Source organism: Vombatus ursinus, unplaced genomic scaffold (genome assembly GCF_900497805.2).
Source record: "Vombatus ursinus unplaced genomic scaffold, bare-nosed wombat genome assembly UNPS02011431.1, whole genome shotgun sequence".
NCBI lineage: Eukaryota > Metazoa > Chordata > Mammalia > Diprotodontia > Vombatidae > Vombatus > Vombatus ursinus.
This window is the reverse complement of record NW_020951209.1, coordinates 6,886,840-6,899,253: the sequence shown is the minus strand read 5'-3', so window position 1 is coordinate 6,899,253 and position 12,414 is coordinate 6,886,840. Positions and strand designations below refer to the sequence as shown.

General features: G+C 38.6%; 1 protein-coding gene across 4 annotated transcripts in view; it reads left to right on the top strand.

Annotated features, from left to right (window-relative positions):
- The window catches only part of TULP3 (tubby like protein 3), a 48,363-nt gene extending 37,180 nt beyond the window's left edge, over nt 1-11,183 (top strand). For 2 of the 4 annotated variants that reach the window (XM_027856403.1, XM_027856401.1), the window contains exons 7-11: nt 3,667-3,779; nt 5,285-5,399; nt 6,812-6,910; nt 8,195-8,366; nt 9,010-11,183. In XM_027856403.1, coding sequence (XP_027712204.1) covers nt 3,667-3,779; nt 5,285-5,399; nt 6,812-6,910; nt 8,195-8,366; nt 9,010-9,143 — 633 coding nt within the window. In that variant the 3' untranslated portion in view covers nt 9,144-11,183. Of the gene's footprint in view, nt 1-3,666; nt 3,780-5,284; nt 5,400-6,811; nt 6,911-8,191; nt 8,367-9,009 lie in introns of all 4 variants that reach the window. The other 2 variants (XM_027856402.1, XM_027856400.1) reach the window with 1 other exon arrangement.
- Nucleotides 11,184-12,414: the final 1,231 nt, after the last annotated feature.

Sequence of the window (12,414 nt, the reverse complement as noted above, 5' to 3'; positions counted from 1 at the left end):
ATGACCTAAGTATAGTCAGAAGAAGAGACAAGCTAAATGCCCCAACAATCCTAGTTTATTTCAGACTTGGGCTTTTCACACTTTTTTTTTAATTAATTTATTTTGATTTATCAACAATTACTTCCATAAGCTTTTGAGTTTTAGATTTTCCTCCCCCTCCTTTCCTCCCCAAGATAGTGTGCAATCTAATATAGGCTATACATATACATTCTTATTAAACATATTTTCACATTAGTGATGTTGTAAGTAAGAATTAGAACTAATAGGAGGAACCACCAGAAAGAGGAAACAAATAGCAAGAAAAAAAATAGCAAATAGTATGCTTTGATCTGCATTCAAACTCCGTATTTCTTTCTTTGGATGTGGATAGCATTTTCCATTATGAGGCTTTTGGAGATGTCTTAGATCCTTGTATTTCTGAGAGGGGTTAAGTCTATCAAAGTCAGTCATCACTCAGTGTGGCTGTCACTGAGTACAGCATTCTCCTGGTTCTGCTCACTTCACTCAGCATCAAACCATACGAGTCTTTCCAAGTTTATCTGAAGTCTGCCTGTTCATCATTTCTTACAGCACGAAAGTATTCCATTACATTCATGTATCACATTCACAATTATGATAACTATTTGTGTCTTTCTCTCCATCCTTTTTCCCCCCCGTTTATGCTTTTCTTTCTCCTTTCTCCTTTTCCCTCCTCACTAATGTTTTGCTTTTGACCACCGCCTCCCTCAGTTCCTCCTCCCTAGCCCCCTCCCTTTTCTTTCCCCTTTTCCCGCCTACTGCCTATGGGGCATGTTGAATTTCTATACCCAACTGATTTTATTAATAAATTAATAACTGATGTTATTCCCTTCTTAAGCCGTATCTGATGAGACTAAGGTTCATCAAACAATGCTCATCTCCCTCCCTTCTTTCCCTCTGCTTGTAATAGGTTTTTGTGCCTTTTCCTGTGATGTAATTTACCCTTGTCTGCCTCCTCCTTTCCTTTTCTCTCAGTACATTTTCTTAGTTAGATCAGATTAATTCATTTGGATCCATTTGACCCACTTGATTAGATTTTTTTCATCATTACATCAAAGTCAATTTATACCCACCCCCTTTATGTATGCCCCTTTAACATGGTGTAATAACAATACAGTTCTCAAGAGTTGCAAGTGTCATCTTACCTTGTAGGGATGTAAAGAGTTTGCCCTTATTAATAACATGTTGTTTCTTTCTGTCCCGTTTACCTTTTTATGTCTCTCCTGAGTCTTGTATTTGAAGATCAAACTTTCTGTTGAACTCTGGTCTATTTATCAGGACGGAATGGAAGGCCCCTATTTTGTTGAATGTCCAGCTCCTCCTCTGAAAGATCATGCTCATTTTTGCTGGGTAGTTGATCCTTGGTTGTAGCCCAAGCTCCTTTGCCTTACAGAATATCATATTTCACGCCCTACGGTCTTTTAATGTAGAAGCTGCAAGGTCTTGTGTAATCCTGACTGTGGTTCCGTGATATTTAAATTGTTTCTTTCTGGCTGCTTGCAGTATTTTCTCTTTGACCTGGTAATTTTGGAATCTGGCTACTATATTCCTTGGCGTATTTCCTTGGGACCTCGCTAGATTCTTTCTATGGCTATTTTACCCTCTGGTTCTAGGACCTCAGGGCAGTTTTCATTTATGATTTCCTGAAAGATACTGTCCAGGCTCTTTTTTTCATTGTGATTTTCAGATAGACCAATAATTTTTAAATTGTCTCTCCTGGATTGATTTTCCAGATCAATTATTTTAGCAATGAGATATTTTGCATTTTCATGTATTTTTTCATTCTTTTGTTTTTGTTTGACTGATTCTTGCTCTCTCATAGAGTCATTAGCTTCCATTTGCTCAATTCTAATTTTTAACAAGTTGTTTTCTTCTATTAGATTTTGTACCTTCTTCCCCATTTGGCCAATTGTATTTTTTAGGGACTTGTTTTCTTCAGTGTACTTTTTTTCCAGTTGGCCAATTGTATTTTTTAAGGACTTGTTTTCAACAGTTAATTTTTGTCCTTCCTTTTCAATGCTATTGACTCTGTCTTGCATACCTCTCATTTCTTTTCCCATTTTTTCTTCTACCTCTCTCATTTGACTTTTAAAATCCTTCTTAAGCTCTTCTAAGAAGGCTTTTTGGCCTTCAGACTAGTTCATATTCCCTTTTGAGGTTCCAGATGTGAGTTTGTTGACAATGTTGTCCTCTTCAGAATTTCTGCCTCGATCTTCGCTCTTCCCATAATAAGAATCTATCATATGTTTCTTTTTGCTCATGGTGTTTGCTTATTTCTTGGCCTTTAAACAGATTGGGCTCTCCTGCTGGGGAACAGAGGGCACTGACCCAAGCTTCTTGTATTGGGAGCCTAGGGCCTGGTCGATGGCTTTGTGTGCTGGGGCCTCCAGTGTTAGCAGTTGGAGGCTATAGGATTCTGGCAGCTTACCTGGTGTTGGGCTGGAAACAGCAATACTGGAACTCTAGGGTAGGATTGGGTAGTGAGTGTGGCTCTTGGAGATTTCCTGCTCACCCAGGCCTTTCCTTCCATTTGCTTTCTTCAGCTCTTTTCAGATGGATATTGTAGGGTATTTATCCACTGGGGGCACCTTGGAGCGCTGCTTCCCTTAGTTTTGCTGAGGCACTGGAAGAGCCAGTTGCTGTAGAATTATGAGGCACCTGGTGATTTTCTGAGCTGGTTTCCACCGGTTCCTCCACCCTCAATGAGGCACTTGGAGTCCAGGTGCTGGTGTTGCCTGCTCCACCACCTGGGCTTCAGGATCTCCTCCTGGTATGCTGAAGTGGGGCTTTCCACTAGCTTGCCAGGATGCCTCCCATTCTGTACTGCTTCCCTTCCCCCAGGGTAAGAGGGGCCTTTCCAGTTAATCCCTCAAGCTACCTGGGCTACTGGACTTCTGCACCCCATCTTTCTTCTGGTTCAGCTGTTCTAGGGTTTTTCTTGGGGCAATATTTTCTAGGTTTTCAGGGGTTAATAAGGGAGGGTAAGAGGGACTCACCTCTTACTCTGCCTTATTGGCTCCCGGAAGTGGAAGGGGCTTTTCAGCACTTTTAAACTTGTTCATGAGTAATTCATTCTGTATAGACACCAGGGCTGAAGAGTTAACATAGGATTCCCAGAATTGATTTTATTGGAAGGCAGAACTTAATGCTGAAGTAGTCATGTCACAGAAGTGATGAGGTGCAGAATAGCAAGGGAATTATTGCAGTAAAGATTGTAAAACTAAAGGTAGGACAAGGCGACTGCACTGATCAATTAGGTTAAGTCCATGGTGAGAGAGAAAGATGTTTTGTTGGGTCCATAGTGATAGAAAAATAAGTGACAATACAGAGAACAAGGTTTGAAGCAAACCTAGAAAACTATAGAAGGGAAGTAAGTGTTTATTAGGTGCCTCCTATGTGCCAGGCACTAAGCACTTCACAAAAATTATCTCATTGAGTCCTCACGACCCAGTTTTACCATTGGGCACACTAACTCCACTGTGCTACCTCACTGCCAAAAAGGAAAGAAAGAAAAACATTGGACACTCAATTTGTGGAAGTAGGTTGGAGATTGGAATGAGAAATCAAAAAGGTTTACTGCTTGAGTAGATAGAGTAAGATTTGTGCTCTCTTCATTCCAGACCTGACTTGACATTTTGCATTTTTCAGACATTCCTTCTTGCCGGGAGAAAGCGAAAAAAGAGCAAAACATCCAATTACCTCATTTCCATTGACCCGACAGATTTATCTCGGGAAGGAGATAGCTACATTGGCAAACTCAGGTGAGAGCCCCAGGGTCGACAAGTGTTCTAGTCTAGGATTGGGGGTCACCTCAGAAACCATTCAGTCCAACCCCTCCTTTTACAAATTAGCAAACAGAAGTCAAGAGGGACTAAAGGACTTTATTTAGTTTCCCTATTCTTTGCCCTTTCTTTTTTTTAGCTAAATTTTTCTTTTCTATTGTGAGCTTAATAATAATCAACAAACATGAATGTTATAGTATACAAAGGAACAAAAAAGAGAATTACATATGAAATCATCAACTTCTGTTATATACAGATTGTTGTTTTAAGAATGTATTAAGTTTAATGTGATAGTAACAAAATTGCCTGGTTTGTATTCTTATAGACTTTCTTCTGTTTTCTTCTGTATATCTTTAAATATATTATTCTTTTTTATTTTTGCATTTCTGTCACCAGCAATTCTTTTGTTCCCCTGTCCTTTGCTAATAGAAGAATCAAGCAATCAATCTGACTGGATCAACTACAAATTTATGTTACATAACTCAACTGGGTTTGCTGCTAGGCAGTCCTTTTACACCACCCTAAATTAACTCACTTTCCTACTCATCACAGTAGCTCTTCCAGACCTTTTCATCCCTCCTGAAATTTCCCATGCCTTCATGATTTCCCTCCACCTACTCTCTCAGCTGAGAACTTTGCCTCATGTTTTCCTTAAAGAAAAAAAAAAAGGTCAAGGCATTCATTCCTGCCTCTGGCCATTTTCTCTGGTTGTCCTTCATACCTGGAATGCTCTCCCTCATCTCTGCCTCTTGGCTTCCCTCACTTCCTTCAAGTACCAACTAAAATCCCACCTTCTACAGGAAGCCTTTATCAATCCTTCTTCTTCTTCTTCTTCTTTTTTTTTTTTTTGAGGCAATTGGGGTTAAGTGACTTGCCCAAGGGTCACACAGCTAGTGCCTTCTTTCCATGCATTATTTCCTTTTTATCCTATATATAACTTGTTTGTACATAGTTGTTTGCCTATTGTCTCCCCCATTAGATTGTGAGATCTTTGAGGGCAAAAACTGTTTTTTGCCCTTCCCTTGTATCTCCATTGCTTAGCACAGTGCCTGCCAAATTGCAGGCACTTAATAAATGCTTATTGACTCAACTGACTGAATAATAGATGCCCTCATAACAAATATGTATAGTCAAGCAAAACCATTTAGTACATTGGTTGTATCTGAAAATGTATGTCTCCTTCAGCACCTTTATCCATCACCTCTGCCAAAAGGTGTCCTGCCTTTATTCTGGTAGTTTCAGTGAGTCAATGAGACTTGCTACCACCGAGTGTTGTTGGAACCCAGTCTTTTGATTTGAACTGAGTCAGAGTTCTTGCTTTTTTCTAATGAAAGAATTTGTAAAAGCTGCAGATGAGATCAATATACTTTGACATTTTAGGGAATATACAAACAGTTACCTGTTGTGTCACTTAATGTAGCATATTCTTGTTTGCATAAGAGAAAAATGAGACTACATTGGTGACAGTCTCTTTCTGGTTCTAGGTCCAATCTCATGGGAACTAAGTTTACAGTGTATGACCATGGAGTCAGCCCAACTAAGGCACAGGGCCTAGTGGAAAAGGCCCATACTCGTCAGGAGCTTGCAGCCATCTGTTATGTAAGTGCCATTCTTGCTATTTAATCCCTTCTCTGAACTCCCAGCTAAGATTAGAAACAGAGAATGGATCTAGAACTATGTTGCTTCTACCTACAAGCCCCAGTAAGATTATATAAACTTCTGGAGAATATAAACCAAGTAATTCCAGAGGACCCAACCTAACCCTATGCTTTCAGTAATTACTTGGTAATAACAGAGAAATTTGGTTAACCTCCAGGGATTATGAACAGTTGTAATTTCAAGTTACTTCCTATTGTATTTGGTGCATAATCTCTAGCAAAAATTAAAACAGAACTAGCTGATATAGACCCAAATATTAAGGAATGAAACTAAAAACTTTCATTTGTTTTCAGTCAACTTTAAATCACAATACTATAAATCTCTAAGAATGCCAGTTTGCTGACAAGTTTAAATCAGATAACTATTTTTTAGTTTTTGTGCTTTTCCAAAAGAGGTGTTTCTTCAGAAATATCTTTAATTTATCTGCCAAACTTTATCCTTTTGATCTTAAATAATAGTTCAGCCTATGTCTTTCAGTAATATTTGTTCTGTGTAATACGAACCAAACCCTATCCATTTATCATCTTTATGTCCATAATACATTTAATTTCTATATATTCCAAATAAATATTATGTGATCATATTCTTCCTTATTAAATTGTCTCAAGATTAGAGACCATATTTAACTTGAAATCTATCACTTCCATAGTTCATAGTTCTGTTAAATATTTGAGGATGACTAAGTTAGATAATTTGCTAAAGTTACTTGTCATTTTCTTTTTAATTAGAGAAAAGAAGATGAATTTTAGGACAACAGTATCTGTTACAGAGATCTATATGGATTGATATGGTTATGTCTCTGTTATGTTTATAGCAACTGCATTACTGTCACCCTACAGAGATAATGCTTCCTGTTTTTGACAGTTTAATGAAAAAGGGGAAAAAAAACGACATATGGAATCACAAGACCTTATTAAATCCCATTCCATCAGTTACTAACAGTGTGATTGTGGGCAAATTCCCTGGATTTTAATTTCTTCATCTATAAAATGGAGATAATAGTCCTTCACAGAGTTATAGTAAAGAAATGCTTTGTAAACTGGGAAAGACCTTTGAGATCATTTATTTTAAACCCCTCATTTTATAAATGAGGAGACAGGCTTGAAGAGGTTAAGTGACTTCCCCAAACTCACAGAGCTATTAGGTGGCAGAACTTGAGGGAGTCCTTTTGCTCCAAACCAGTTTTATGTCCACTTCACCATGATATTGACATTATTAATATTATTATTATTATTACTTTCTTGTTACTACCATAAAAAGCACTAAAGAAGGATAGTTAAAAAGTTGTCACTTTTTTTTCTTTTTTTTCAAGAGTTCTGCTTCACTTTCCAAGAGGTTTCTCTGTTTTCTAGGAAACCAATGTGCTTGGGTTTAAGGGTCCCAGGAAAATGTCTGTGATTATTCCAGGGATGAATATGAGTCATGAAAGAATCCCATTCCGGCCACGAAATGTAAGTAGGGACATACCTAATTTGCAAAGAGGGTTTGAAAGGCTGTTAAGAAATCTGTTCAATTTTCCCTGCATTCCAGTTCAGATTATAATTGCCAGATCTCTGGGGTAAAGCCTTATTTTTTCTTTTAAAAAATTTATTGATCCTTTTTGTTGTGATAGAGAAAAACATTTCCTATAATACACCTCCAGAATCATCTCCTATAAAAATATATTACCTGAAAAGTTAAGCAAAGTCACCTAACAACGTGTGATTGTCACTGAAAATACATATCACTTTGCACTATTGTAAGTTACCAGAAAGGAATAATATTTGCTTTAAATTTCACATCATGATACCAGCACTAGTGTTATCTTTATTTAAATTGTTGTTAGTCATTGTATGGGTTGTTCTTTTGGTACTGCCATCACCCTGGTGCACGTTCATCAACTTACACCCGGACTATTGCAGTGACCTTTTGGTTGGTCTCCCTGCCTCAAATCTCTCCCCAGTCCAGTCTGTCCTCCACTTAGTTGTTAAGTTGATTTTCCTAAAATACAGATAAACTGTAGTATCTCTCTGTTACCCTCATGATCAAAACATCAGATCCTCCTTTTAGCTTTTAAAACACTTCATAACATGGTTCCCTCCTGCCTTTCCTGTATTTCCATCTTACTCCCCCGCAAATACTCTTTGATCCAGTGACACTGGCCTCCTGATGCTCCTGGAGAGAGACAGTCTACTTCCTGGCCCTGGACATCATCACTGCTTGTCTTCCTTGCCTGGAATTCTCTCTCTCCTCATATTTCTACCTTCTACAAGAAGCCTTTCCCAATTTGCCTTAATGCTAGTGCCTTCTCTCTGCTGATTTTCTCCCACTTGTCCTGTATATATCTTGTTTATACATGGTTGTTTACATGTTGGTCTTCTCCATTAGACTGTGAACTCCTTAAGAGCAAGGATTTTTTTTTTGCATTTCCTTGTATTCCCATCATTTACCATAGTACCTGGCACATAGTAGGTGCTTAATAATTACTTACTGACTAAAGCTACAGTAGTGTAATTGCTGATTAAAAGGCATGTTCTCTATGAAATAGTAACATGGAGCGTTGGGATAAGTATCGAAAATCCTAGTTCAGGTTTTTTTTTTCTTTCTGTACCTTAGCTTTACCCTCTCTGAAATGTCAAACAGAACCTCCACAGCACTCCCTGACTGTTATTTAAGGATGAATAAGATCATAATGCAGAAGTGCCTCTGATGTAGATGCAATCTCAATACAACATGATATTTTTTCCCTTGAGCAGGAGCATGAGAACTTGCTTTCCAAATGGCAAAATAAAAACATGGAAAATGTGATAGAACTACACAACAAAGCCCCAGTCTGGAATGATGACACTCAGTCCTATGTCTTAAATTTCCATGGCCGAGTCACTCAGGCATCTGTGAAGAATTTTCAGATCGTCCATGCAAATGACCGTAAGCCCCCTGGAAAGGACCAAGTGGGGGCAGTGAGAGGGGCTTTTTTGGAAGGGAGATTTTGAATTGCATTTTGGGTAGGATAAATTCTGAAAGTGCTTTTTCATGGGTAAATTATGGGGTTTATACGATTATTTGAGAGAGACAACTTCCTCTGGGAAGACAGTCGTACTTTAGGAGAAGAGCTTCTGAACTCTACTGCATGAACAGGTGAAGAGAATGTCAAGCAGCTGCTGTGGCTGCCACAGAGAGAGTCTTAGGCTGGGCTGTTTGGGAAAGACCAACTCAGATGACATACGGCAAAGGTTTCCCATAGCTTGAGTCCTTTTGTTTAACTAATCTGTAGTGCCCTTAGTTAGTTGTTTTCATCCTTTCCTTCTTCTTGCCAGTATCCTTTATGGTAGTCAGGAACAGTCTTCCATTTCCAGTGGATGGAAGAAGCAGTAAACTAAAACTGCTCAAGATTGGGAAACCCTTTTTTAACCTCAAAAAGTTTCTTTTTTTTTCACTTTTTAACATAAGACAAATTTTAATTAGTTTTTACCTATGCTTTATAATTCTTTCTAAAATTAAAATAGGTTTTTCCTTATCATTATCTTAAACATTCTCTAATTTCCTTCAACTGTTTTTTCTGCCTCTGCAGCTGAATATATAGTCATGCAGTTTGGACGTATAGCAGAAGATGTGTTCACACTGGACTACAACTATCCCATGTGTGCCCTCCAGGCCTTTGCTATTGGGCTCTCCAGCTTTGACAGCAAGCTAGCTTGTGAATGAAAGAAGACAAGTCATGCCCCAAACCTGTTTCTCACTCCGTGAAGCTTAGGGAGAAAATAACTTCTCTCCCCAAAGTGTGAAAGAGATGAGAAAAGTCAGCCAGTACTTTTTGGATTGATTCCAACATATACAAAAAAACTGTTCACTGGAATTTCCAGCCCCTACCAACCCAGAATAGATGAAAGATTATTCAAGCTGCAAAAAAAAATTTTACTTATAGCACATTAATGAGGCTCACTTATCCTGTGCCTCAAAGATCAGTTTTTCCTATGCCTGGAATCTCTTGCATCTGACATCAGGTTCAGATTATTTCAGGTACTTATCTGTTTTCAGAAAGGGACTGTTATTTCCTAACATTCTTTTGCCCACATCAGTAACTCATGCTAAGACAACTTTTCAGCAACAGAGGAGGTTCTATAGCTTGTGCCTGTGGTCCAGAGCTCATAAATGGGAGGACTGATTATGTAAAAAAAGCCTCCATTCCTGCTATTGCTTCCTTCTACCATCCTGTAGATTAAATGACCAAGGCCATGAAGCTTATGTGTCCATAGTAGTATGTGTCCATTTGGATCCAGCTTTTGACTTGTTTGAGCAATGATGATTTCCAGAGAATGATCTACCAGGGCCAGAGCAATCCAAAGTGATTTATCACTTTGACACTTCACCAATGGCTCATGTATGCTGACTTACCCACATCCGGTCCTATGGGAAGAAGCAGCATCCATCATTCTTCCCCATCCTCAAAGAAATGCTCTGTTTAGCCAGAGTCTATATAAGCCCTTGGAGATTGTCCAGAATGTTATCTGTTTGACTGTTGAGCTCCCTTTTGAGGAGATTAAGCATCTGCTTTTTGAAACTAGTTTAGTTTCTCCCTTAGGACCAGAGGTTCTTGTGTCAGTGTGAAACCCTCTTAGTTTCAAAACTGACTAGTCAGCTGGCACCAATCCCAGGTAGAAAAGTGGCTATCAAGTGTGTAACCAGTGAAGGATTATTTAATGTAACTATCTTAATTTTGTTGTAAAGATTAAAATCCTTTTCTTCTCAGAATGATGCCAATGGTGCCTTCAAGGCACAAGTACTGGAGATGGCTTCACCAAGTGGTTTTGCAGCTGCCCTTATTTTCAACCCAGCAGTGCCTCCTGTGTGTAGGTGTCTATGAAGCCGTTCACCTAGGGAATGTAATCTCCAGCAGGAATTATCTATTGAAGCTTTCAGCTATCTTATATGTCTAAAAAATAAAAGGGAAAAACGGTGGCAGCGGAAAAGTGTTTGTTCCTATACATTTTGGTGGTCCTAGAATTAGCTATCTTATTAACTCTACAACCCTCAGATGGGCAGAGTTTGGCCCTTCCTGGCATAGATATTACTAGTGCTCAGTGTCACCAAAGCCTTTGTATTTTGGTACAACTTGCCCTTTCATTGCTTTCACTCACAAATCACAATATCTTTGTTTGACAAGTTCTGATTATTAGAAAATCTCAATAAATCAAGTAGTAACATCTGCACCAAAATTTAGGAATTAATTGTCAATGTATTTCCCTGCTTCAGCCTTCTTAAGTCCCTACCCAGTACTTCCTGCTTCCTCTTCTCTTCAAAATGCCTAGAGTAGGAAATTAATCTGGGGGGAGATCAAAGGACTTTAAATTTAATCCCCTTTGGACCAACCCTGCCAATCTTCCCTTTGTTAATTTATTTCCATTTTAGGCCTGGCTCAAGTGCTTCATCATTAAGTGCCCCACAGCCCTTTAGACCTCGGTCACTAACTTGCTGCCAGATGTAATAAGCTGGTAGTTAACTGAAGTTGTTCCCTTGTCTTCAGCTATTGTGGACAGAAAAACTTGGAAGCTAGGAGCCAACCCTGAGGCTGTAAATTTAATCCCTCTCCTTTTCTCTTTTGCTTTTCCTTTGATCTTCAGAAGAGTCACCCTGCTTTCTGCTTGAGTGTCTAGAGAGATGCCACCCTCAGTCAACTCTGGTTTTACATGAATCATGTTTATAACTTTTGTATGTTATGTCAATAAAAAATAATTTATACAAACATTTCATTGCTTTCTCTTCTTGACTATCTTTGCTTAAAATCTCCTTTTTTCATCATTTAGCAATAATGAATTAGGCAGATGCTTTAAAATTTTAGAATTTTAAAGCTGGAAGAGACCCTTATCTAACTCGCTATTTCAGAAGAACTAAGGTGATTAAGTAGTGGCAGAGCAGGGACTTCAGTCCGAGTCTGCTAACTTTTCTATTATATCATGCAAAAGCAGTGGTTAATGAATGCTATAGTAAATATTTATCATGGGGGAGTGTGGAGATTCACAAACTGATGTAATACAGATGACGGTGGTTCCATGTGTAAACAATACCAATAGAGTATAAGCATTTTGTAGCTGCATTATGGCAGATATAGGAGTTATACAATTACAGCTTTATTTCCTTGGATTTTATTCAATGTTATATTATAGATTTAGCCTCCACAAGGGTTTAAGTGATTTATAATAGAACCAAACCTAGGCACCATTTCTGCCTTCAAATGATTTGTATCATAAAACTGCTTTATGTACAGTTTTTAAAAAATTCTGACTCTAGAAATCTTAATTAGCCTCAGCTTAGAGCAGTAGCCTAGTGGTGATATTAACAGTTAACATTTGTAGTCTTTTAAAGTTTACAAAGCTCTTTACATATATTATCTCATCTGATCCTCGTATATCCCTGTGAGGAAGTTGCTATTACCCCATTTTGCAGTTAAGGAAACCAAGGCTGAGTGGTTAAGTGATTTGCCCATAATCACACAGTAAGTGTCTGAGGCAGGATTCTGTGCAATTCTTTATTACTCCAAGTTTAGCATTGTGGTCTCTGGAACACCATTCTTTCCTTGGCAAACTTTCCTTCTTCCTAGACTTCTTCCTTTTAGATTTTCCATCTTTCATTCAGAGAAACCTGGCTCCACCTAGAAGGCACTTCATCTTTACCAGCAGGACCCTTGTTTGTCCATTTCAAAGAGGACCAGTGACATCATAGGGTGATGTCTTGACTCATGGGTGAATTGGATTCAAGTGAGGCAGAATTGCACAAAGTCATCAGTCTCACTCTCTTTTCTTGAGTCATCGAGGTCCAGTGGCAAGATAGAAGCCTGGACAATTGTCAATGGCCTGGGATACAGTAGATGACCTTGGCATCTTCAATGGCAGATCAAGCTTTTAAGTGCTTCATAGCTTCATGGCTGTTGGAACAAATTGTTCTCATCTGCTCATTCCGCTAGGGGCATGTCTTCACA